This window comes from Bufo bufo, chromosome 1 (assembly GCF_905171765.1).
Source record: "Bufo bufo chromosome 1, aBufBuf1.1, whole genome shotgun sequence".
NCBI lineage: Eukaryota > Metazoa > Chordata > Amphibia > Anura > Bufonidae > Bufo > Bufo bufo.
In genome coordinates, this window is record NC_053389.1 from 718,917,716 (window position 1) to 718,942,201 (window position 24,486).

The 24,486-nt window shown below is 46.3% G+C and overlaps 1 protein-coding gene across 1 annotated transcript in view; it reads left to right on the plus strand.

Moving 5' to 3' along the window:
• Positions 1-8,148: 8,148 nt before the first annotated feature.
• The window catches only part of SMAD6 (SMAD family member 6), a 69,169-nt gene continuing 52,831 nt past the window's right edge, over positions 8,149-24,486 (plus strand). Inside the window, exon 1 of the mRNA XM_040414302.1 lies at positions 8,149-9,082. Within this exon, the coding sequence (XP_040270236.1) occupies positions 8,689-9,082 (394 nt within the window). The 5' untranslated portion in view covers positions 8,149-8,688. The remainder of the gene's footprint in view (positions 9,083-24,486) is intronic.

The following is a 24,486-nucleotide window of genomic DNA, read 5'->3' on the forward strand; positions in this document are numbered from 1 at the left end:
TTTCCTGCCCATTTTTATGATGTCTTGCAGATGGATGGAAGACTTCAGGACTTCAGGAACTGCCGACACCATGTTCTTCCCGTTGTCAGTCACCATGGTTCCGATTTTGAGTTGTCGCGGACAAAGCCAGGATTCGATTTCTTGATGAAGGACACGGAGTAGTTTTTACCCTGTGTGACTCCGTTCGCCCAGGCAAACGAGGTGCAGAACAGCGTGACACCGCCTTGCCCTGTACATGTGGTATGCTGGAGGGGCATTGTGAATTGTCCCTGCAGTGGAGGATGAGGAGGCAGAGGTGGACATTGTCGCAGGACCAACAACGTGACGTGGAGGCAGAAGCGGCGTCACCTGGCCAAGTTGCTGGTCTGGCTGTGCAGGAACCACATTCACCCAGTAGGCCGTAAAGGACATGTCTTGTCCCTGACTGTAGTTACAGCTCCAGACGTCGGCGCTGCCGTGCACTTTGGCAGACACTGACAGGCTCAAGAACTGACCCACCTTCTGTTCTACATGTGTGTGCAGGGCTGGTACTGCCTTTTTGGCAAAGAAATGATGGCTTGGGACTCTCTACCTCGGCTCGGCACAAGCTATTAGTAATCTTAAAGGTGCAGAGTCCACCACTTGGAGAGGGAAGGACTGCATCACCAGAAACTTGGCCAGGAGTACATTAGGCTTCTGCGCCGTTGGATGAGTGCAAGCATACTGTTGTCTCTTGGCAATCGCTTCGGTGATGTCACGGATGGTGTACAGGAAACAAGACAATACAATATGAACAATGACTCACTGGATCCACAACTAAGGAACAAAAGGGAGACCCCTGCAAGAGACCTGCCGCTCTCCCTTATTGCTCAGCCTATGCGACCACCCCAAAGGTGGATGGGCGCATATCCACGTACCTCGACTATCTTACACCTGATGAGCCTACAATAGTGAGGGGACACGACCACCTCCTCCCTTCACAGACACAGAGGGGGTCTGGGTCACCGGGATCCAGAAAACAGAAAAACATAAATACATAAACAGAACTTATCTTGCAGACGACTGGGGACTGAGAACTAGGAACAGCATGCACACACACTCCAGGAAGTTGTATAAGCCGCACACTACTGCATTCTGGGGAGGAACTTAAAGGGCAGCAATCAGTCCAACAGCATGACAGCTGAGATAGACTAACGAGATGAGAAACTAAACCAAAACAAAGAAATTCAAGGAGGAGGATCTGAAAGGCTCCTGTCAGAGCTTCTCAACTGTCTGGCTGTGACAGGTGATTGATTGCTGGCGGAATGACGGACGAGGAGCAGGAGCATCAGGACCAGCAGATGATGGGAAGGACAGACCGCTCCCTTCGGCTGAGGTGGTGGAGCCACGGTTCTCCCAGGCCACTTTATGGTGACGCTGCATATGTTGACGCAGGGCCGTGGTGCCAACATTGGCACCCTGGCCACGCTTTACCTTCTGCCCACAGATTCTACATATAGCCATGGTAACCTCCTCCGGCGGCTTAACAAAAAACTGCCACACTGCCGAGTAGGTGATTTTACCTCCAACACTGCGCACTGACTGACTGCTTCCGTGAACCTGTTAACCACTACTTTCCGGGCAGGCAGGCCCCTGCGAAGCACGTTTGTCTAGCGACTTCCCACTGCTGCCACCCTGCTGACTTCTGCCCACACTAACGACTTCCTGGCTCCGCCACTGCCTCACGGGCAAGCTGCCACCCTCTTCTCCCGATGATGAAGCCCCTAATTCACCCGGCTACAAAGTGCGATCAGCTACATCATTATCATCGAGTACTGTCTGCACGTCACTGATGTCCTCCTCAACGGTCTCTGGGTCAGGAGCCTGACCGCTTGCAACACCAACACCGCCACTTTCTTCATCACTACTTGCCCGCCTAGCAGAGGAAGCGGCGGATGTCTCCTCCACATCTTGGCTGGCCAGTAGCTGCTGACTGTCCTCTAGTAGCTCGTAGTGTTGAGCACGAATATTCAAATAGCCAAATTTTATCTCGACTATCGCAACTTTGAGAATTCGCGAATATTTCTAATATAGTGCTATATATTCGTTATAGCGAATATTCGTCATTTTTTCCCATCTGAAGACATGATTCCTCCCTGCTTCTTGCTTGTGGGCCAATGAGTCATTGGCCACAAGCAACTTAAGCAGGGAGGAATCATGACTTTAGATGGGCAAAATGACGAATATTCTAAAAAACAAATATATAGCACTATATCGAATATATTAGTTTTTTTTTTTTCAATCTGTACAGTTTTTCCACTTCGGAAGATCGTGAAAACTCAGATCCGATGGTATATTCTAACCCCCAGGCGTTCCCATGGTGACGGGGACGCTTGTCGGGGAGGAGTATGCCGAAGTGGAAAAACTGTACAGATTGAAAAAAAAAGACGAATATTCTAAAAAACTAATATATTCGATATAGTGCTATATATTTGTTTTTTAGAATATTCGTAATATTCTAAAACAAGAATATATAGCGAATATTCGAAAAAAACTAATGTAGAGCAATTTAGCTAATATAGTGCTATAATCTTCTTTGTCTAATAGTTGAATTTTTTTCTCATCTGAAGTTCAGATTGGAAAAAAATTACGACTATTAAAAAAAAAAAGATTATAGCACTATATTAGCTAAATTGCTCTATATTAATTTTTTTCTTCGAATATTCGCTATATTGCTATATATTCTTGTTTTAGAATATTACGAATATTCAGAAAAACGAATATAGCACTATATTAGCTATATTGCTATATATATTCGTTTTTTAGAATATTCGTCATTTTTTTCCATCTGAAGTCATGATTCCTCCCTGCTTAAGTAACTTAAGCAGGGAGGAATCATGACTTCAGATGGAAAAAAATGCCGAATATTCTAAAAAACTAATATATAGCACTATATTCTATAGTGCTATGTATTCGTTTTTGACCCACGCCTTTATTGATCGCGTAATATTTGCATATTACGCGATCATTACCATGCCGATTTTTCAATTAAATTTTTTTTTTTTATATAACGAATATTCTACGAATATTCTACAAAATATTCGTGAAATATCGCGAATTCGAATATGACCCCTGCCGCTCATCACTAGTAGCTTGTCCTCGCTGTATAGTGGGGCTGAGCTCAGAGCATATAATACTTCTCTGGCTGAGGGAACAGAAAAGGACAGAAGCAGGTTGAGGACAGGTGAGGGCACAGGGCCTGCTACCGGGCCATGCCAACTAAGGGTTGTGTCTGACAAACCCACTGACTCTTGGCTGGGGTGTCTGATGTCACTTGGGACGAAGTGGATGACCGAGTGAACCATTCAAGAACCGCTTGGTTGCTGGTCAAGACACGACCACTAGATGACACCGGGAGCTCAGGCCTCTCGCTGCGACTCCTGCTGCCACGCCCCCTTACTCTGCTGCGACCTGTGCCTGCGCCAGAAACATTTAGCTCTGCCACTTCCTTGTGCAGGGCCTGGCACTGGCACTTCTCTGTCTGACATACTGTTAGATCTGATAAATAAATAAAAAGGAAATTAAAACACCCCAAAAAAGGGCTGTAATTTTCTCACTTCACCACAGAACGGCTAATAAGCCCCTTTTTTCCCCCCACTAATACACGCAAAAAAGGGCTGTAATTTTCTCACTTCACCACACAACGGCAAATACTTGTTTTGTGCCACTAATACACGCAAAAAAGGACTATAGAACATATAACTGCACCCCTGAACGGCAAATATATTTTTCTTTTGCCACTAATACACGACAAAAAGGGCTTTAGAACATATAACTGCACCGCTGAACGGCAAATAGGCCCTTATTTTTTCCACTTATACACTCCACAAAAGGCTTTAGATATATATAACTGCACTGCTGAATGGCAAATATATTTTTCTTTTGCCACTAATACACGACAAAAAAGGCTTTAGAATATATAACTGCACCGCTGAACGGCAAATATATTTTTCTTTTTTCCACTTATACACTCCACAAAAGGCTTTAGAACATATAACTGCACCGCTGAACGGCAAATATATATATATTTTTTTTTAGCACTAATACACGACAAAAAGGGCTTTAGAACATACTAACTGAAGGACCCGGCTTCGCTCGGGTATATTTAATCCATTTAATGTTTGTGTGTGTTGTTAAAAGATATCAACACTATCCACTATAATAGTGACATCTACAGCACCCTGCCCCCTTAACAGTGACCTCCACAGCCCCCCACCCCTTAACACTCACCCCACCCCCACAGTGCCCCGTCCCTTAAAATTGGACCTCCACAGCAGCCTTCCCCTTTAACAGTGAGTTTCACAGCACACCAGCCCCTTGACAGTGACCTCCACAGGGGCCTGCCCCCTTAACAGTGGCCTTTACAGCAATCTTCCCTTTAACACTGACCTCCATAGCGGACCATCCCCTTAACTGTGACCTCCACAGCAGCCTGCCCCTAGGTTGGCCAGAGGTCCAGTTTTAGGCCGGACAGTCCGGCTTTCAGACTCCCTGTCCTCCGTCTGGCGCAGGGCCTGGATGGACACAAGGATGTCCTTTTGAATAGCTCACTCTCAGACAGCAGCACTGTGCTATCGGAGTGTGAGCTGCGGGAAGAAAGTCACCGTCCCTGCCACCCTTACAGCTGACAGAAGTTGATTTTTAACTTCATTTTTTTCAATCCCTGTCGGCTGAGGAGTGGGAGGGGGCGTGACCTAACAAGATTGGGGCGTGGCTTAGCGGGACCTAGAAGTTGATTTTTAACTTCATTTTTTCAATCCCTGTCGGCTGAGGAGTGGAAGGGGGCGTGGCCCACTCTAGGACAGCAGCACTGTACTGTCTGAGTGTGAGCTGCAGAGAGAAAGTCACCGTCCCTCCCACCCCTGCAGCTGACAGAAGTTGATTTTTAACTTCATTTTTTCAATCCCTGTTGGCTGAGGAGTGGGAGGGGACATGGCATAACCAGATTAGGGCGTGGCTTAACGCGACCTAGAAGTTGATTTAACTTCATTTTTTCAATCTCTGTCGGCTGAGGAGTGGGAGGGGGCGTGGCCTAACCAAATTGGGGGCATATCCTTTTGAACAGCTCACTCTAAGACAGCATCACTGTGCTGTCTGAGTGTGAGCTACAGGGAGAAATTCACCCTCCCTCCCAACCCATGCATCTGACTGAAGTTGATTTTTACCTTCATTTTTTCAATCCCCGTTGGCTGTGGAGTGGGAGGGGGCGTGGCCTAACTGGATCAGGGGCAGGGTTTTAAGTTTGTCTTTTGAGGGTGGACACATTGTGGCAGGGGGCATGTCTGGGCTCCTTCCTGCAAGAGTGACGCCCCTCTGGGCACCTTACTGGGTCATTTGCATACCAAATAAACTGTATTTTCAGAGGATAAAAACATCTATTGCTGGAACAAAGGCACATTTTGAAATAAGGTACTAAGTGCTATTAGGCCATGGCTTTACTTCAATAGCGATTATCCTGGTGACAGATTTCCTTTAAAGCTCACCTACAGCAGTGAAGAAAAATGGCTGGGTTGTTATGGAAACGTGGAGTAAAACTGTGTTTGTGGAGGCTAACAGGAGCGAGCTTCTATTGGCTGATAAGGGTCATGTGACCAAGCTTCTATTGGCTAATGCATTTTTTGGGGAATATCTCAGGAACGGTACGTCCTAGACAGCCGAGACCTGGTCTAAAACCTTCCCGGACACCTGATGTACCTGTCTGCCAAATTTCGTTATTGTAAATGCGACGGTGTGGATTCCTTTAGTGGACATACATACATACATACATACATACATACATACATACACACACTCAGCTTTATATAATAGATAACTGCACCGCTGAACGGCAAATAAAAAAAAAAATTGTGCCACTAATACATGCTAAAAAGGTCTGTAATTTTCGCACTTCACCACACAATGGCTAATAAGCCCTTTTTTCCCCACTAATACAAGCCAAAAAATGCTTTAGAACATATAACTGCACCGCACAAGGGCAAATAAGATGTAGAAATATTTCCTTGTAATAAACCCTGTTAATGGCTGTATCAAACAACACTTGCACGTCAATAACAAGAACGGTTTGCTGAAATTACAGAGCTGTATAATGGCAATTTGGATCCCCAGTCGTGTAGCAAGGTATAATAGGATTGTTCCTATTACCCAGGCTATAACCTCCCCTACTGAACCCTGTTCTACATAAATGCTGTGGAATGATTCCTCCCTATCCTTTCCCTACACCTTGAATAATCTTTCCCTGAACTTGTAAATAGTTTTTTTTAGCACTATAAAGTCTTTCCTAGCACTGTCCCTAGCCCTGCTGACGTCTCTCCCTGCACTAAGTACACTGGAAAATGGCAGAATCCAAGATGGCTGAAGCTATTTATAGGGCTGTGACATCACAGGGCTGGCTGGCTGCTGATTGGCTGCATGCATGGCATTATGGGTGATCCCGGGTTCCCAGAGTTCCTTGCTCCCTGTCCTCATACGTGCAGCAGCCATTTTAGGAAAAAATGCAATTGGTTACCACGAAGCGTGAGAAAATTCGGATTCGGTGCGAATCAAATTTTTCCTGAAATTCGGATCGAATTCCACTTCGTCAAATTCGATTCGCTCATCTCTAGTAATGACCAATGAGCCCTCTCCCCACTAGTAAGGGAAAATACTTACTGGTTACTGCAGGGCACTGGTCACACAGATAGAACCTGTAACTGGGGACAGGAGGTGGTGATAACCAGTGAGTGCTCTCCCCACTAGTAATGGAAAGTACTTACTGGTTACTGCAGGGCACTGGTCACACAGATATAACCTGTAACTGGGGACAGGAGGTGGTGATAACCAGTGAGCGCTCTCTCAACTAGTAATGGAAAGTACTTACTGGTTACTGCAGGGCACTGGTCACACAGATATAACCTGTAACTGGAAACAGGAGGTGGTGATAACCAGTGAGTGCTCTCCCCACTAGTAATGGAAAGTACTTACTGGTTACTGCAGGGCACTGGTCACACAGATATAACCTGTAACTGGGGACAGGAGGTGGTGATAACCAGTGAGTGCTCTCCCCACTAGTAATGGAAAGTACTTACTGGTTACTGCAGGGCACTGGTCACACAGATATAACCTATAACTGGGGACAGGAGGTGGTGATAACCAATGAACCCTCTCCCCACTAGTAATGGAAAGTACTTACTGGTTACTGTAGGGCACTGGTCACACAGATATAACCTATAACTGGGACAGGAGGTGGTGATAACCAATGAACCCTCTCCCCACTAGTAATGGAAAGTACTTACTGGTTACTGCAGGGCACTGGTCACACAGATATAACCTGTAACTGGGGACAGGAGGTGGTGATAACCAGTGAGCGCTCTCCCCACTAGAAATGGAAAGTACTTACTGGTTACTGCAGGGCACTGGTCACACAGATATAACCTATAACTGGGGGCAGGAGGTGGTGATAACCAATGAGCGCCGTCCTTTGCAGTGAAGGAGGCAGGATGGAAGGAAATGTCACCACTTAAAGAGGACCTTTCACGGTTTTGTTTTATTCTAGATAAATACCTTTACTTGCGGGGTACCCGCACAAGTGATGCGTGAAAATCACCGCTCATGTGCACAGCCCCATAGAAATGAATGGGTCGGGATTCAGTGCGGGTGCAATGCGTTCAACTCGCGCATCGCATCCGCGCGGAATACTCGCCCGTGTGAAAGGGGCCTTAGGGTAAGGCAGCATGGTGGCTCGGTGGTTAGCATTGATGCCTTGAGGAGCTGGGGGTTCCCAGGTTTAAAGCCAACCCAGTGACAAAATCTGTGTGGACATAATGATAGGGAACATAGATTGTGAGCTCCATTGGAGACAGCAAGCAGCAAAGAATATGTCAGTACAGCTCCTTGCATGTTTCTGCATGGTACTGCTTCTACTACTGGGGAGGAGGGCTGTAGTAGAGCATCTTGAGTGCAGCTCTTAAACAAGCAGCAGCTAGTTCTAGCACACTACAAGAGGCTGCACTGGCAGAGACTGGTTACAACCAGGGGAGCGGCTCCTTTAAGAGTTAAGAAACTTGAGATTTGTTTGCGCAACAGTCAGTGCAGCGGAGCCGCCAAAGTGTCTAGACTGTCACATGACTGGGGGCAGCCAATGGCGGCGCCCGGTGCTGGGCCAGAGTGTGTGTGTGAGAGCTAGAGCACAAAGAGCAGCGAGCCGAGGGAGAGAGCAGGGAACCGGAGTGAGGCGTGCGTGCGGCGGAGCCCCGGGGCAGCTCTACCGACAGGAGCACAGCGACTGAGAAGCGGAGCCGCCGGGCACGGAGCAGCAGCCGTCACGGACAGCCTGTAGTCTGCAGGAGGCGAGCGCTGGAGGACTGGACGCTGCACGGGGCTCTCTGCAGCATCCCTGTCAGTGTGGTCCCCAGGCAGGATGCTGCTTGTGCGCTGCCCGGAGCTGCATCCTCTGCGCTCAGCCATGTGACAGCTCCGGGCGAGAAGGAGATGTGACCCGGGAGCCGCTGTCGGGTTCCTGCTGTTGTGTGCGGAGCCCGTCCTGTCCCCCCCATTCATCCCAGGCACCGATCGCGGATCCCTGCGGCTGTGCCACCTCCGCGCAGCCACACATGCCGGTTCTCCCCCGCTGCTCGCCTCGGTCAGCGCTGAGGCTCCTCTAACACCCGGACGCATCCCCGCCGGGGGCGTCGCATGTTCAAGTCCAGACGCACCGGGCTGGTTCGGCGCCTGTGGCGGAGCCGGGCGGGCGGTGATGGGGGAGTGTCTTGCTGCGGTCTGTCCGAGCCGCCCGACGGGTCCCCGGAGCTGGGCTCTGCGGCGTCAGGCGTGCTGAAGCGCTTGAAGGAGCAGCCGCTGTGCACGCTGCTGGAGGCGGTGGAGTCCCGGGGCGCAGCGCCCGGAGCTTGTGTGCTGGTGACCCGAGCCGGGCCCCCGCCTCACCTGCTGCTCTGCAGACTGTTCCGCTGGCCTGAGCTGCAGCATCCCGGGCAACTGAAAGCGCTGAGCGGGTGTCAGGGGCCCGGAGGAGCGGACAGCAACGGCATGTGCTGCAACCCCTACCACTACAGCCGCCTGTGCGGACCCGGTGAGTGCTCACCTAGTCTTTCCCTGTATGCATTGTTTTCAGTATCTCTGCTTCCTGTCAGAATAGGCCCCATTGTATCCTGTGGGATTCTGCCTTGCTGTTCGTGTGGCTTCTTGATGCAGAAATTGCAGGGGTTGGGGGTTAGCCCCATTGAATTGGGCTGATCAGTTCAGACTGCCATGGCACTAACTGGCAATGCCACTTACATTGGGGGTCACAAACTGTAGTCTAGCTGTCAGCGTAGTTGGTGTTTGACGTGCACCTATGACTTCGGTCACCCTGGCGTGCCATCATGTTTCTCCGCATTGGGTTCTGCTGGTGAAGGCGCTTGGCATGCCCATGGCGTTCGGAGCTTCAGAGTGGTTCTTCCTCTCGGGTGAGGATCAGTTTTGCTCATGATGTCACCAGACAGACCTCTATATGAAGGCATATCTAGTGCTTGCTTCTCTCTGACTGGCCGGGGGATCACTTACCGGCTCACCCATGCCTAGTGTCTTGGCCGCCTTAGCCGTTCTGCTCAGGATTTTTGTGCCGTTTGTTGAACCCCCCAGCATCCCGTTCTTAGGGGCCATATCACACGACCGTCCGTGTGTCAGCCTCATCTTCCGGACGGACCGAGGCTCCCCTGAGCTGAACTGACTCCATCATAGTGATTTCTGATACAGTCGGTTCCTATCTGATTGGGGCTCTATTTTACTGTACTCACATTTTATGATGATAGACCCATGTAGGAACTGACTCTATCATAAATCACTATGATGGAGTCAGTTGAGGTCAGGGGAGCTGCGATTGGCCTGGGTCCTGGGAGATGCAGCCATCACGTGGACCATGCTTCCTGGACCAGACACGTCCTTATGAATGGGCCTATATAAAGAGGTCTACCTGGTGACAGACCCCTCTGTGTCACGGTCCCTGGGAATGTTTTGCCACATGTCTAAAACGATGGACTAGCTCGTAACGACCTTAATAGCTGTCTTGTCTGACGCCCATTTTCAGCCTAATATTAGGACTGCAATTCTGTTAAAGGGGTTTCCCATCTTGGACATTGGTGTTATATCGCTAGGGTATGCCCCCAATGTCTGATATACTTAGAACGGAGCCCGCAAAGTGCCAGAGGGAGCACCACGCAGGCAGCCTCCATTTCTATGGGACTGTCGAAAATAGCCGAGCACTGACTCGGCTGTTTTTGTAAGCCCTATAGAAGAGTGGAGCGGTGGCCACGCTTCCGCGGTGGCCTTCCCATTCATTTCAGTGGGACTTCCGAAAATAGCCGGTTGCGCTGCTTGCCTATTTTCGGCAGTCCCATAGAAATGAATGGAGGGCGACTGCACGTGCATGGCTCCGTTCTAAGTATACCATCTCTGGGACCCGTCTAGCGATATGCCCCCAATGACCAAGATGGGAATACCCCTTTAAGACAAGGCCTTCATTGGTGAACGTGGCCATTTTTAAAGATCTACTTGCTCAGAATCCCGTAGGAGCTGCTCCCATACATCGGATGACTTGAACTACAAGTGTCAGGCTACGACCACGCGGTCAGGTTTCTTGATGGAGTCTTGGAAGTCAAAACCAGGAGTGAGTTGTAAAAAAAGAAAAGTCGTATCTGTCTTTTATACTTTCTCCTTTTATAATTCACTCCTGATTTGGGCTTCCAGAATCTAAACTTGTGACTGTACCCTGATTTGGAGATGTCAAGGCTTTGTTGGTTGAAGGAAATGCAGTAGATGAATTCAAACTTTTATTACAGTATATGCCCAGGTTTACATTTATATTGATCTCTTAAGGCCGCCACACACATTCGGTAGTTGGCGGCACAGTCGTTTGGCCGACGGCTCTTTCTCCCGCCTCCCCCATATACGAACATGTTCACTTCGGCCGAGCATGTATAGGTTGTCAATGGGGAGAGGAGAAAGCCGCTACCAGACACCTCTGATGGCAGCTTATCTCCTGGAGGACACAAAGATTGGTCTGAAATTAATTTCACCCGATCCTTCTCTCCCTGATACCATCTGTTGGGGGAGAGTTGGGAGCTCCCTTTAAGGGCTCATGCACACGAACGTGTGCCAGCCGGGCCTGTACTGCAGACTGCAAATTGCGGTCTGCAATGCACAGGCACAAGCCATGTGCCCACTTGAATGGGGTCCGCGATCCGCATCTGATGGTCCGCATGCACTACTTTTTTTGCCGTGCGGAGGCACGGACTGAAAACGCACAGGAACATTCTGTAGTGCTTCCCATCCGTGCCTCAGTTTGCTCGTTCATCGGGCAATCGGCGGTAGTATTACTCTGCAAGATGATCACTAACGAGCGTTAATGCAAATGCTCGTTGGCGATTATCTGCTGAAAAATCATCCAGTTTAATAGACTTTATCTGGGACATTGATGGTGGCATATCGCTATCTGTGTCAGATAGGTGTGCGACCCGCTCCTCTCTAGAACAGGTTCCCAAAGGGAACAAAGAGCAGCCACGGAAGCGCAGTCATCCTCCATTCACCGCTATGGGACTGCCATAAATAGCTGAGCCAGCGCTTGGCTGTTTTCGGAACTCCCATAGCAGTGAACGGAGATAGGCTGTGCATGCGTGGCTGCTCTCTGTTCACTTCGGGGGTCCTGTTCTGGAGACGGGTGCGGCCCGCACCTATCTGACATTGATGGCATATGTTAACGATATACCATCAGTGTTCCATACACTTTAACATTAATGGGGACCTTAAAAAAAACCTTCATACAATCCTGTGAGCTCTCCTATTGACTTCTCCAGGAGGAATAACAGAAGGACAGTGCAATATAAAGTTATAAGAAAAGATTGTTCAGTATTGTTTCTTGAGGATTCCGAATATTTACTAAAACACACATCACAGGTCCTGAGTCTTGTTTGCTGGGCACTTGTTCTAGTGTTAAATACAGTAGGGAGGTCTTCCTCAGACGTCTTGTGTGTTTTTTCACAGGAAAGGTGCATTTGAAGGATCCTTGTTAATGCCATGTATAACATCTGCGGTGTGAAGAAAATGACCCATCATACAACCATTTTTGATGTAAACCTTCATGTAGACCTTTTCAGTATTTCTAGGAGTGAACTTGTATAATTGCACAAGAGGAAAGCGTTTGAAAAAAAAAAAAAAAAAAGCCATGTTAGACCAGGGCTGTGTTACATTCCAGTGTAATCTGTGCAGACCCCAGCATGTCCCTCACCCGCCCCCTTCCTGGGCAATAAGAGGCTCCATGATATTTGAGAAGGAGTGCTATATGGCAAGATTCACGCTGTTATCGTGTGCGGATCAATGGAACCGTGCAGAAAGCAATATAATGATCTGCAGATCAATATGGTTACTTAAAGGTGGTCTATCATACGGCAGAAGGAAAACCTATTTATAGGACTGATAAGTACAGCAGCACCCTGTGCATTTCTTAAGACGCAGTGCATACCAGAGCACTTAGAATTTGACTCTTTTTTTGGGGTCTTTTGTATTTGGTGTCTATGATGGTGGTTTGATTCCGGGATTACATTGCTAGGTCCATCCCCACTGTGTATTAGAAATTCCCTGTGTATAGTATATGAAGTAGAGCGTCCCCTTACAGGCCAATAACAAGTGCTGGTCGGGGATATACAAGTGTCTCACACGACCTGATGCAAACTGAAATGGGACAAAATTATCGTGATCATTCTTCCCCCGTTCACTTTGTATATTGTCCTCAGCACCTCCTTGTTTAGGTCTCATGCACACGAACGTATTTTGTTTCCGTGTCCGTTCTGTTTTTTTTTTGTGGATAGGATGCAAAAAATGCGGACAGCACACTGTGTTCTATCCTCATCAGTATGTCCGTTCCGTAGCCCCGCCAAAAAAATAGAACATGTCCTATTCTTGTCCGTTTTAGGCATTGTTGCAATGGATCCGCAAAAAAAAAAAAAAACACGGATGGATTTTTTTTTTTTTAGGATCCGCCATTTGCGGACCGCAAAAACACATACGGTCCCGTGCATGTAGCCTTAGTGTGCTGCCAACAAATGATTTTAGGTGCTCTATGAAAGATCATTCCCCTGACAAATGAGTGTTGGGAAAGGCATAGATAAGAGATCTATGATACTGTGACTTTGGGTCAGTTAAAGGGGCTTTCTGGGAGTTTAATATTAATGGCCTATCCTCAGGATTGGTCATCAGTCATATATTTTAGAGGGTCCGAAAAACATGACACCCCACCATTTAGCCATCTCTCTGCTTACTTACTAGCACAGAGATGTATGTTGCATTGCAGCCCAGTCACATGAATGGGATTTAGCTGTAAATAGGCCATGTCACCAATAAACGTGACATCACTGGCCTAGGAAGAGCTCTCTTCAAACAGCTGATCAGAGGGGTAGCTGGGAGTCACCCCCACCCATAAGATATTGATGGCCTATCCTGAGGAAAAACTCCTTTAAATCTGTAGCCAGACCACGTAATATAGATGGGCAACGCAGCTGGCACCCAGGTGTGTGAATCCGCCCCTTATCAGGCTTGAATACAGTCCAACCGCACTGAGGTGTCTTCATTAGGGTACTTTCACACTTGCGTTAGAGGATTCCGGCAGGCAGTTCCGGCGCCGGAACTGCCTGCCGGATCCGTAAATCGTATGCAAACGGATAGCATTTGTATCCGGATGCGGATCCGTCTGACAAATGCATTGAAATACCGGATCCGTCTCTCCGGCCAAATACCGTAAGAGGGACTGAACTGAAGACCTCCTGATGCATACTGAACGGAATGCATTAGGATAAAACTGAAGCGTTTTTCTCCGGTATTGGGCCCCTAGGACGGAACTCAATACCGGAAAACTTTAACGCTATTGTGAAAGTACCCTTAGGCTACTTTCACACTAGCGTTCGGAGCGGATCCGTCTGATGTTTCATTAGACGGATCCGCTCCGATAATGCAGACGTTTGCATCCGTTCAGAACGGATCCGTCTGCATTATTACTTAGAAAATTTTCTAAGTCTGAAAGTAGCCTGAGCGGATCCGTTCAGACTTTACATTGAAAGTCAATGGGGAACGGATCCGCTTGAAGATTGAGCCATATGGTGTCATCTTCAAGCGGATCCGTCCCCATTGACTTCCATTATAAGTCTGGACGTATCCGCTCGCCTCTGCACGGCCAGGCGGACACCCGAACGCTGCAAGCAGCGTTCAGGTGTCCGCTCACTGAGCGGAGCGGAGGCTGATCGCTGGCAGACGGATGCATTCTCAGTGGATCCACCTCCACTGAGAATGCATTGGGGCCGGACGGCTGCGTTCAGGATCGCTCGTGAGCCCCTTCAAACGGAGCTCACGAGCGGACACCTGAACGCAGGTGTGAAAGTAGCCTTAGATGGACTAACTCAGGGGTGTAGCTAGCAGTGGCAGGTTCCGGTTGCCAAGGTGGGTGATGGCAAGCCCCCTCTGCTTTGATCAGGGTATATAGATACAGGGCTAGGGCAACCAACTGAATCTTAGCCCTCTGTAAATGAAAACCTAGCCATGACAAAACCAGACACGAGGTGTGCGCACCAGTAGTTTATATTCTATTAGGATACTCCAGTTTCTTTTTACCTGAAGAAAGCTGAAGGCCTTGAGACTTCAGAGACTGTAGGTAAATAGTGGCAGACGGCTCCCTGGTCATTCACATGTAAATTAGACACGTGGGGAAAGCAGTCAGCATTTGGAAACGCGTGTCCTAGGGATGTCCTCGGCCTGCAGGAAACCCTGGTGATATCATCAGTGTTTCCTAAATGAAAGTGTTAATCTAGGTCTAGTTGAGCTTCTTATAGTGTCCTCCAAGTTCTGGCTTGTGACCTCTAAAGTTAAAGGGACTTAAAACTCTATCTTACGTAGGTTTGTTGTGTGGTTTAATCTATTACTACCCGGAAGCAGCCATTTTAAGATGTTGACAGGCTGTAGTAATCTAAAAAGGGGTTGTCTGGGCTCTAGGGTAGATCATCAGTATCCGATCGGTGGGGGTTTGACACAGAACAGCTGAGTGTTGGGCCGCTAGGTGTTTGTCTCCCACCGATCTGATATGGATGAGCTGTCCTAAGGCTAGGTTCACACAGAGTATTTTGGGCCAGGAAAAATAACCTGATGAAGAATCCGCATCAGGCTTTTTTTCCATGCATTTTTTTTTTTCCTGATGTGTTTCTTTTTGTGGGGTTTGTTTTTTCATTCCTGGCCATTTTGAATGGAATTCTGGATGCAGATTCTACGTAGAATCTGCGTCAAGCATGGACAGGACACTTATTTTTTTTCTGTGGTGTAGTTTCTAAAACCGCATGCTGAAAAAATGAGCACTGTATGGTTTAATATGTGGATTCCCCATTGAAAGCAGTGGGGAAGTTCTATATGGGTTTTTGACAAGGGTTTTTTGGTGTAAAATCCACTTCCAAAAAGACTGTGTGCATCTACCCGAAGGCTGCCCATACACATTCAGAACTGTAGGCCGAACAACGGACAGCTCTCTCTCCCAACTCCCCCATACATGTTCAGCTTGGCCCAATGTGTTTGTGTGTTCGATGGGGAGAGCAGAAGGATCTGACGAAAATAATCATTTCGCCCAATCCATCTCTCCCCGACATCATCTGTCAGGAGCACCCCACACATTAGGCTGTGGCCGAACCCGCCCTTCTTGGTGGGTTCAGCTGACAATGCACCAATGTATTTAGGATTGGTCATCAGTATCTAGAGCCAGGGCAATCCTTTTAGGCCCCATTTACACGACCATATCTGTTTTTCCAGACCGCAAATACTGGATCCGCGAAACACGGATACATGCCGTGTGGGCTCTGCATTTTGCGGATTGGAGCGTCTGGCCCTTGTCCACAAAACGGACAAAAATAGGACATGTTCTCTTTTTTTGCAGGTGCCGCAGAACGGACATTTGGATGCGGGCAGCACGCTGTGTGCGGTCAGTATCTTTTGCGGATCGGATGCGGACTGAAAATACTGTCGTGTGAATGGGGCCTTAAGAGGGAATATTCACAAGGAGTATCAAACAGTCCTGGACTCCAGGAGCACCACTTTATCTCCTGTTCTGAGAATATACAAAAATGCTGTCCTTTTCCAGGGGTCTGATGTGTATTCCTGGTAAAACCCTTTAAATAATAAACTTTAAAATGTCATTTAACATGCAATCCTCGTTACGATGGTGTCCCCAGCCCAGGCTTTTACATGTTTATACGGGGAGCAGGGCTTGAGATAAGCGGCACCAGATGTGTCTTCCAAGGAGGGAAATGAAACCTTTTTTTTTTTTTTTTTTTTTTGTGTTTCTTTAGAATTGACTTAACCGGGGCAGATAGACATACACATTAGATTGTCAGTGGGATCCAGTGATGATTGTGGACAGATTACGCATGGAGATAAAAAAAAAACTAAACACGGACTGTCTTCACACAGATACTGTCACAGACATGGATGTGTGAATAAGGCCTAACATCTCAATGCTGAAGTGTTAAGATTCAAAAATGCACCAAATTTATCAAGCATTCTGTGATATCTGGTAAATTTGGCCGAAGTTATGGCAACTTTCTTTAAAAATCCCCCTGATGATAAATTCCCCCGAGTGTGTCTCACTTAAAGGGCTTCTGTCACCCCACTAAACTCTTTTTTGTTTTTTTTGTGTACTTATAATCCCTATCCTGCGATATATCTATACATTATGTTATTAATAATTTTCGTTCAGTAGATATGTCAAAAAATGTACTTTTATAATATGCTAATTACCTGTCTACTTGCTGGTAGCAGCCGCAAAAAACCGCCCCCTCCTCCTGTTGATTGACAGGGCCAGCCGCAATCTCCTCCTCCGGCCGGCCCTGTCAGCATTTCAAAAATCGCGCGCCTGTGTTGATTCGGCGCAGGCGCTCTGAGATAAAGAGGCTCGCCTCCTCAGCACTCCCTCAGTGCGCCGATGACGTCTTCTCTTTCGGTGACGTCATCGGCGCAGGCGCACTGAGGGAGTGCTGAGGAAGAGAGCTTCCTTATCTCAGAGCGCCTGCGCCGAATCAACACAGGCGCGCAATTTTTGAAATGCTGACAGGGCCGGTCGGAGGAGGAGATCGCGGGTGGCCCTGTCAATCAACAGGAGGAGGGGGCGGTTTTTTGCGGCTGCTACCAGCAAGTAGATGCCCTACTTGCTGGTAGACAGGTAATAAGCATAATATAAAAGTATGTTTTTTGACATATCTCTACTGAACGAAAATGATTAATAACATAATGTATAGATATATCGCAGGATAGGGATTATAAGTACCCCAAAAAAAAAAAAGTTTAGTGGGGTGACAGAAGCCCTTTAATAGTTGTGTGCCCTCCAGATAGGGAATGATGTGCAGATTCCACACCCCAAAACACTTGCAAATCATCTCCATTGATTCCAATAGGAAAACCACTTGTTAATTTACACAGTGTGTGTTGTTTTTTTTTCCACTCACCATTTCAAACTAAAGCCTCATACAGATGTCCGTGGAACACGGTCCGTAATATACCGGACTGGCATTGCAGGAGCGCACGCCGTCATTGGTTGCTATGACGCTGTGTACCACGGATGTCTGCATGAGGCTTAGGGCTCATGCACACAATAGTATGGCTGTTTCAGTGTTTTGCGGTCTGTTTTTTACGGATCCATTGTTCCGTTTTTTTTGTTTCCGTTGTGTTTACTTTCAGTTTTTTCCGTTCCGTTTTTCCGTATGCCATATACAGTAATTACATAGAAAAAATTGGGCGGGGCATAACATTTTTAATGGTTCAGCAAAAACGGAACAGATACGGAAGACATACGGATGCAGTTCCGTATGTGTTCCGTTTTTTTTGCGGACCCATTGACTTGAATGGAGCCAAGCACCGTGATTTGCGGACAAGAATAGGACATGTTCTATCTTTTCACGGTACGGAAATACTGAAACGGAATGCACACGGAGACACTTCAGTTTTTTTTGCTGAACCATTGAAATGAATGGTTCAGTATATGTACCGCATACAGAGCTAAAAAAAAACAGCCAGTATACTGAACGCAAAATACTGTCGTGTGCATGAGCCCTTAAGGTGTGAAAAAAAAAAAGTAGTGACATGTTCATTCCTGGTGCAGATTACCTGTCCAATGATCATCCAAACTTGCCATTGAAATGGGCAGGATTAAAAAAAAAAAAGCTTGTCAAAAACCACGTTGGAATAAAACCCACTTCCAAAAAAACACAAGGAATCCTGAAGCGGATTCTGTATTGTGTTTTTCTTTTTTCTTTTTTTTGCTGGAGATTTTTTAATATTCGTGCATCTAAGGCTACTTTCACACCAGCGTTTTTGCTGGATCCGGCAGGGTTCAGCAAAAATGCTTCCATTACTGATAATACAACCGTCTGCATCCGTTATGAACGGATCCGGTTGTATTATCTTTAACATAGCCAAGACGGATCCGTCATGAACTCCATTGAAAGTCAATGGGGGACGGGTCCGTTTTCTATTGTGGCAGATTGTGTCTTGCTCCGCATCCCAGGACGGAAAGCAAACTACAACATGTTGCGGTTTGCTGTCCGGTATGAGAATGCAACGGAACGGAATGCATTTTGGAGCATTCCGTTCTGTTCAGTTCAGTTTTGTCCCCATTGACAATGAATGGGGACAAAATTGAAGTGTGTGGTTTTTTTTTTTTTGGTTTTTTTTTTAACGCTAGTGTGAAAGTAGCCTTACAAGCAGTGTGCTGCCTCTAAAAGTGACTGTGTCCTGACATTTGTAATTTTAGGGTTTGAATGGCAATATCAAATTTAGTTGCTGTAGATGGGCTAGCTATTGACTTGACTATTAAAGCCTCATGCAGACGTCCGTGGAACACGGTCCGTGAGATACCGGACTGGCATTGCAGGAGCACACAGCGTCATAGCAACCAGTGACGCCGTCCGCTCCTGCAATGCCAGTCCAGTATCTCACGGACCGTGTTCCACAGATGTCTGCATGAGGCTTTACTTGCAGGCTATCAAGGAATTCTTGCCAATAAGCAAAGTGTCACTGCTGCATCTGTTATAGGGGTTTTCTGTGTTTTTTATTTTTTAAACTGATGATCTATCCTCTGACTGGTGGGGCCTAACACCTGGGACCCCCGCCGATCAGCTGTTTGAGAAGTCAGTAGAGCCGCGTCTGTATGGTGGCTGTGCTTGGTATCGGCTGAGCTGCTCCTAGGCCTCGCGACCGATGAATGTGACGTCCCATGACCTAGGCAAAGTTGGAGAAGGCTGCGGCACTATTGCAAGTGCAGATGCCTTCTCAAACAGCTGATCAGCGTGAATCCTGGGTGTTGGATCCTCACTGATCAGATACTGATGACCTATCCAGAGGTTGGGTCATCAGTTGACCACTTCCCAGCCGCCCATTGGCTATAAACGTCCTGTGCGGTCAGTTTATCTCTGAATGGATGTTCTGGAACGTCCTTTCAGAGATGGCAGCTGCACGCTAATCGTACAGCTGCCGAGTGGGGGTCCTGCTCTCAGTGGCAGCAGGGCACCCCAGAGAGAAGGCAGGGACCATTTCTGTATATCTCTGCCTTCTAGATCGCTGTATACACAGTGCTCAATGAGCGCTGTGTATATAGATCAGGAAGCGCTATGCCTCTTCCTGTCCCAGCCCGGGTCTTCCATAGACCACGATCAGCCCTGCACTGAGGCTGTACAGTGCAGTATTTTGAAATAAAAAAATAAAAAAACAGTTTCACATTTAAAAAAAAAAAAATTTCCCCCCAAATCCGTTATAAAAAAAATAATAATTTAAATAGAAGAAAAAAGAAAATACACATTTTTGGTATCACCGCGTCCGCAACGACCAGCTCTATAATAATAATATCATATGATCTACCCAATCAGGTGAACACCGTAAAAAAATAAACATTACGCCAAAACAGATTTTTTTTTTGTTAGCTTACCTCCCAAAAAACATAATGTTAATCAAAGTCGTATGTACCCCAAAATGGTAGTAATAAAAACGTCACCTCCATCCCGCAAAAAATGAGCCCACACACAAGACCATATCCAGAAAAAAATATGGCTCTAAGAAAATGCCAACACAAAAACATGATTTTTTTTATTGTGTAAAACTAGACATATTTGGTATCATTGTGTCTGTAATGACCGGATCTATAAAATTATCACATTATCTACCCCATCAAGTAAACGGTATTAAAAAAATGAAAAATGACACCAAACAAATAAATTAATAAAAATGATCGCTCTTAAAAACCCTGACAGAAAATTCCATGTTCGAAAATCCAGATGCTGCTCCCTCCCTTCTGAGCCCTGGGGTATCACCAAATAACAGTTTACGACCACAGTTGGGGTATTGCTGTATTCAGGAGAAAGTGGGTAGCAAATTGTGAGGGGATATTTCCCTGTTATCTTTTGTGAAAAAAAAGTTTGGGCCTAAAGCAAAAAAAAGTAGTTTTTCATTTTCACACCCAAGTATAAAGAATTCTATAAAACACCTTTTCCGTGAAGTGCTCGCTACACCCTTAAAAATTTCTTGGATGGTGTAGTTTAGGCTACTTTCACACTAGCGTTCGGGGCTCTGCTTGTGAGTTCCGTTTGAAGGCTCTCACAAGCGGCCCCGAACGGATCCGTCCAGCCCTAATGCATTCTGAGTGGATGCGGATCCGCTCAGAATGCATCAGTTTGGCTCCGTTCAGCCTCCGCTCCGCTCAGCAGGCGGACACCTGAACGCAGCTTGCAGCATTCGGGTGTCCGCCTGGCCGTTCGGAGGCAAACGGATCCGTCCAGACTTACAATGTAAGTCAATGGGGACGGATCCGTTTGAAGATGACACAATATGGCTCAATTTTCAAACGGATCCGTCCCCCATTGACTTTCAATGTAAAGTCAAAACGGATCCGTTTGCATTATCATGAACAAAAAAAAAAAAAATATATATTTTTTTTTTTGTTCATGGTTATGCAAACGGATCCGTTCTGAACGGATGCAAGCGTTTGCATTATAGGAGCGGATCCGTCTGTGCAGACACCAGACGGATCCGCTCCTAACGCAAGCACGAAAGTAGCCTTACAAAATGTGGTCACTTTTTGGGGGTTTGGACTGTGGGGGAACATCAGAGTCTCTTCAAATGCAACATGGTGCCCAAAGACCATTCCAGCAAAATCTGCCCTCCAAAAACCATATGGCACTCCTTGCCTTCTGTTCCCTGTCGTGTGCCCAAACAGCGGTATACGACCACATAGGAGGTGTTTCTGCAGAATCGGGTTAATGAATGTTGAGGTTTGTTTTGTTGTTAACCTTTGCTGTGTTCCAGGAAAATAATTATTAAAAAGGAAAATCTTCAAAAAAAAAGTGTAATTTTGAAATTTTACATATTTTGCGTTAATTCCTATGGAATACCTAAAGGGTTAACAACATTTCTAAAACCAGTTTTGAATAGTTTGAGGGGTGTCGTTTCTAAAATGGCGTCATTTATGGGTTGGTTCTACCAACTTCAGAACTGAACTGGTCCTTGAAACTTTGGAAATTTTCCCCAAAATTTTACAAATTGCTTCTAAAATTCTAAACCTTCTAACGTCCTAAAAGAATAAAATTACATTACCAAAATGATGCCAACCTAAAGTAGACATATGGAGAATGTTAATGAATATTTTAAGAGGCATCACTATTCGTCTTAAAAGCAGAGATTAAAATTTAGAAAACAGTGAATTTTTTTCAAATTTTCATTAACTTTTGGATTTTTAAAAATAAATAAATGTAAAACACATTGTACTTCATGTTAATGGTAAATTTGAGTCAATGTGTCACGAGAAAACAATCTCAGAATGGCTTGCATAAGTAAAAGCGTTCCAAAGTTATTACCACATAAATTGACACAGGTCAGATTTGCAAAATTAGGCCTGGTCAGGAAGGGGGTAAATGGCCCTGTCTGGAACTGGTTAAATAATCCTGAAAAAACCCTTTAACATATTTACTCAGTTGCATAGTCTTCTACCCTGTAAAGTCTTGTGCACATGCCCTAGTTTTGTACACAGAGCTAGTATGGCGGCACCTAAGTCACTCTGGCTCCATGTACAGTGGATCCTTCAGTGCTTCTAGGTGGGGGATTCCGTCGGTTGCTGTGACTCCCCAAACCGTATGGGCCCTTTTACTCCGCCAGTGATCGGCCAAATGAACATTCCTAGGAACACTCATTTCTGATGATTGCCTTGTGTGATCTTGCGTGATCTTTCACGCGAGTATAAAACTGTATGCTGGTTGGCGGCACATCTCCCTGTGTAAACGGTTAGGGATGAGTGAATCGACTTCGGATGAAACATCCGAAGTCGATTCCCATAAAACTTCGTTCTAATACTGTACGGAGCAGGAGAATGTATTGGCTCCGATGAGCCGAAGTAATTGCTTTGCGAAGTCTCGCGAGACTTCGGGTAATAACTTCATAAATTAATTTGTATTGTAAAAAACCATTTCCTGAACTCTGGTTCGATTCCAAAGTCCTGATACTTTGCGAAGCAATAACTTTGGATCATTGGAGCCAATACATTCTAATACTGTACGGGGCTCCTGCTCCGTACAGTATTAGAACGAAGTTTTATGAGAATGTTTCATCCGAAGTAGATTCACTCATCCCTATAAACGGTATGTGTTGATGATGATGTGCAAACTGTATAGGAGGAACAATTGTAATAACTATCTTTTGACATATTCTGCAGCATTAACCCCTCCGGTTTCTGCCACGGTTTTTCATTGTAAATGCCACGGACCCACTAACAGTTTAGCCCCATGAGAGGACATCCACAGTGGTTTCCAATGGCATCTGTCCAATGCCGTGCCAAGAAAGGACATGTCAATCACAGCTATAAACCATGGTCCCTTGAAATGCACAGGGCCTTAGGGTACTGGGTCTGAGAGTTACAACTCCCAACATCACCATGGGGCATGTGACATCCACACCATGTTTCTTTTACTTTTATTGGACATTATAGGAGCCCGATTTTAAGAAAATAAACTTGATGTTTTTGTGTGAGGAGTTGGTTTGGGATATTTGTAAGGGTGGTGGCACGTGGGTACATTCTCTAATTTATTTTTTCAGCTCGGCAAAGGTTTCTTGAGTTTTCTAATCACTGGCCATTAATGCACGGTGTGAGTGTTTTAGTTTTCGGTTCATTTGAGTTCAGCTTTAAAAAATAGTGAAGGCGCTGGATAGGAACTCCTACGTTTTAGGCCTCATGCACACGACCGTGGTGTTTTTTGCGGTCCGCGGATCCGCAAAAAACGGAAGCTGCCCGTGTGCCTTCCGCAATTTACGGAACAGGCGGCCCATTGTAGAAAGGCTATTCTTGTCCGTAAAACGGACAAGAATAGGACAGGTTATATTTTTTTTGCAGGGACACAGAAGGGTGCAACGGATGCAGACAGCACACGGAGTGCTGTCCGCATCTTTTGCGACCCCATTGAAGTGAATGGGTCCGCACCCAAGCCGCAAAAAATTTGGCTCTGATGCGGACCACAAAAACGGTCGTGTGCATGAGGCCTAAGCGTGCTTCTTCACTTATACGTCCATGAGAGCGTCCATCTGGGTGTAAGGTTCGGTGAACTGCGATGCACATGGTTGGCATGGGGGGGGGGGGATCCTATTTATTTAATTATTTATTTTTTTCATAACAAACAACCCTGATAATGGGGCAGTTCTCAGAATCCGTAGAGAGGCACTGTCAGGTTTAAATGATCAATTATGTTGGGCTTCATTTATTTTCGGTTGGTTCAGTCGACATTAAAAAGACATTCTCATCTGGGACCTATTCTTAGCTCCAGAACAGGGCCCCCCGAAGTGAAGGAGAGCAACCGCACTTGCGTGGCTGCTCCCCGTTCCCCGCTATGGGACTTCCGAAAGAAAACAGCTGAGCGCTTGCTTCACTGTTTTCTTAAATCCTATAGCAGTGAATGGAGAGCACACCATGCGGTGCACTCTCCTTCACTTTGGGGGGGCCCATTCTGGACTTAAGTGCAGGTCTCGGAGAGGTACAACCGGCACCTATCGGACATTGATGGTATATTCTAGTCCCTTTTTATTGCATTTGGCCAGATTTGAACCCTTAATGACTGCTCTTAAATGGCATATCAGTAGTCATTAAGGCCTCAGGCACCCAACCGTATGTATTTTGCGGTCCGCAAAAAATACAGATGACATCCGTGTGCATTCCGTATTTTGCGGAACGGAAAAGATGGCCCCTAATAGAACAGTAATTTCCTTGTCCGTAATGCGAACAATAATAGGACATGTTCTATTTTTTTGCCCAACGGAAATACGGACATACGGAATGCACACGGAGTACATTCAGTTTTTTTGCTGATCCATTAAAATAAATGGTTCCGTATACGGTCCGCAAAAAAAAAAAAAAAGGAACGGACACGGAATGAAAATACGTTCGTGTGCATG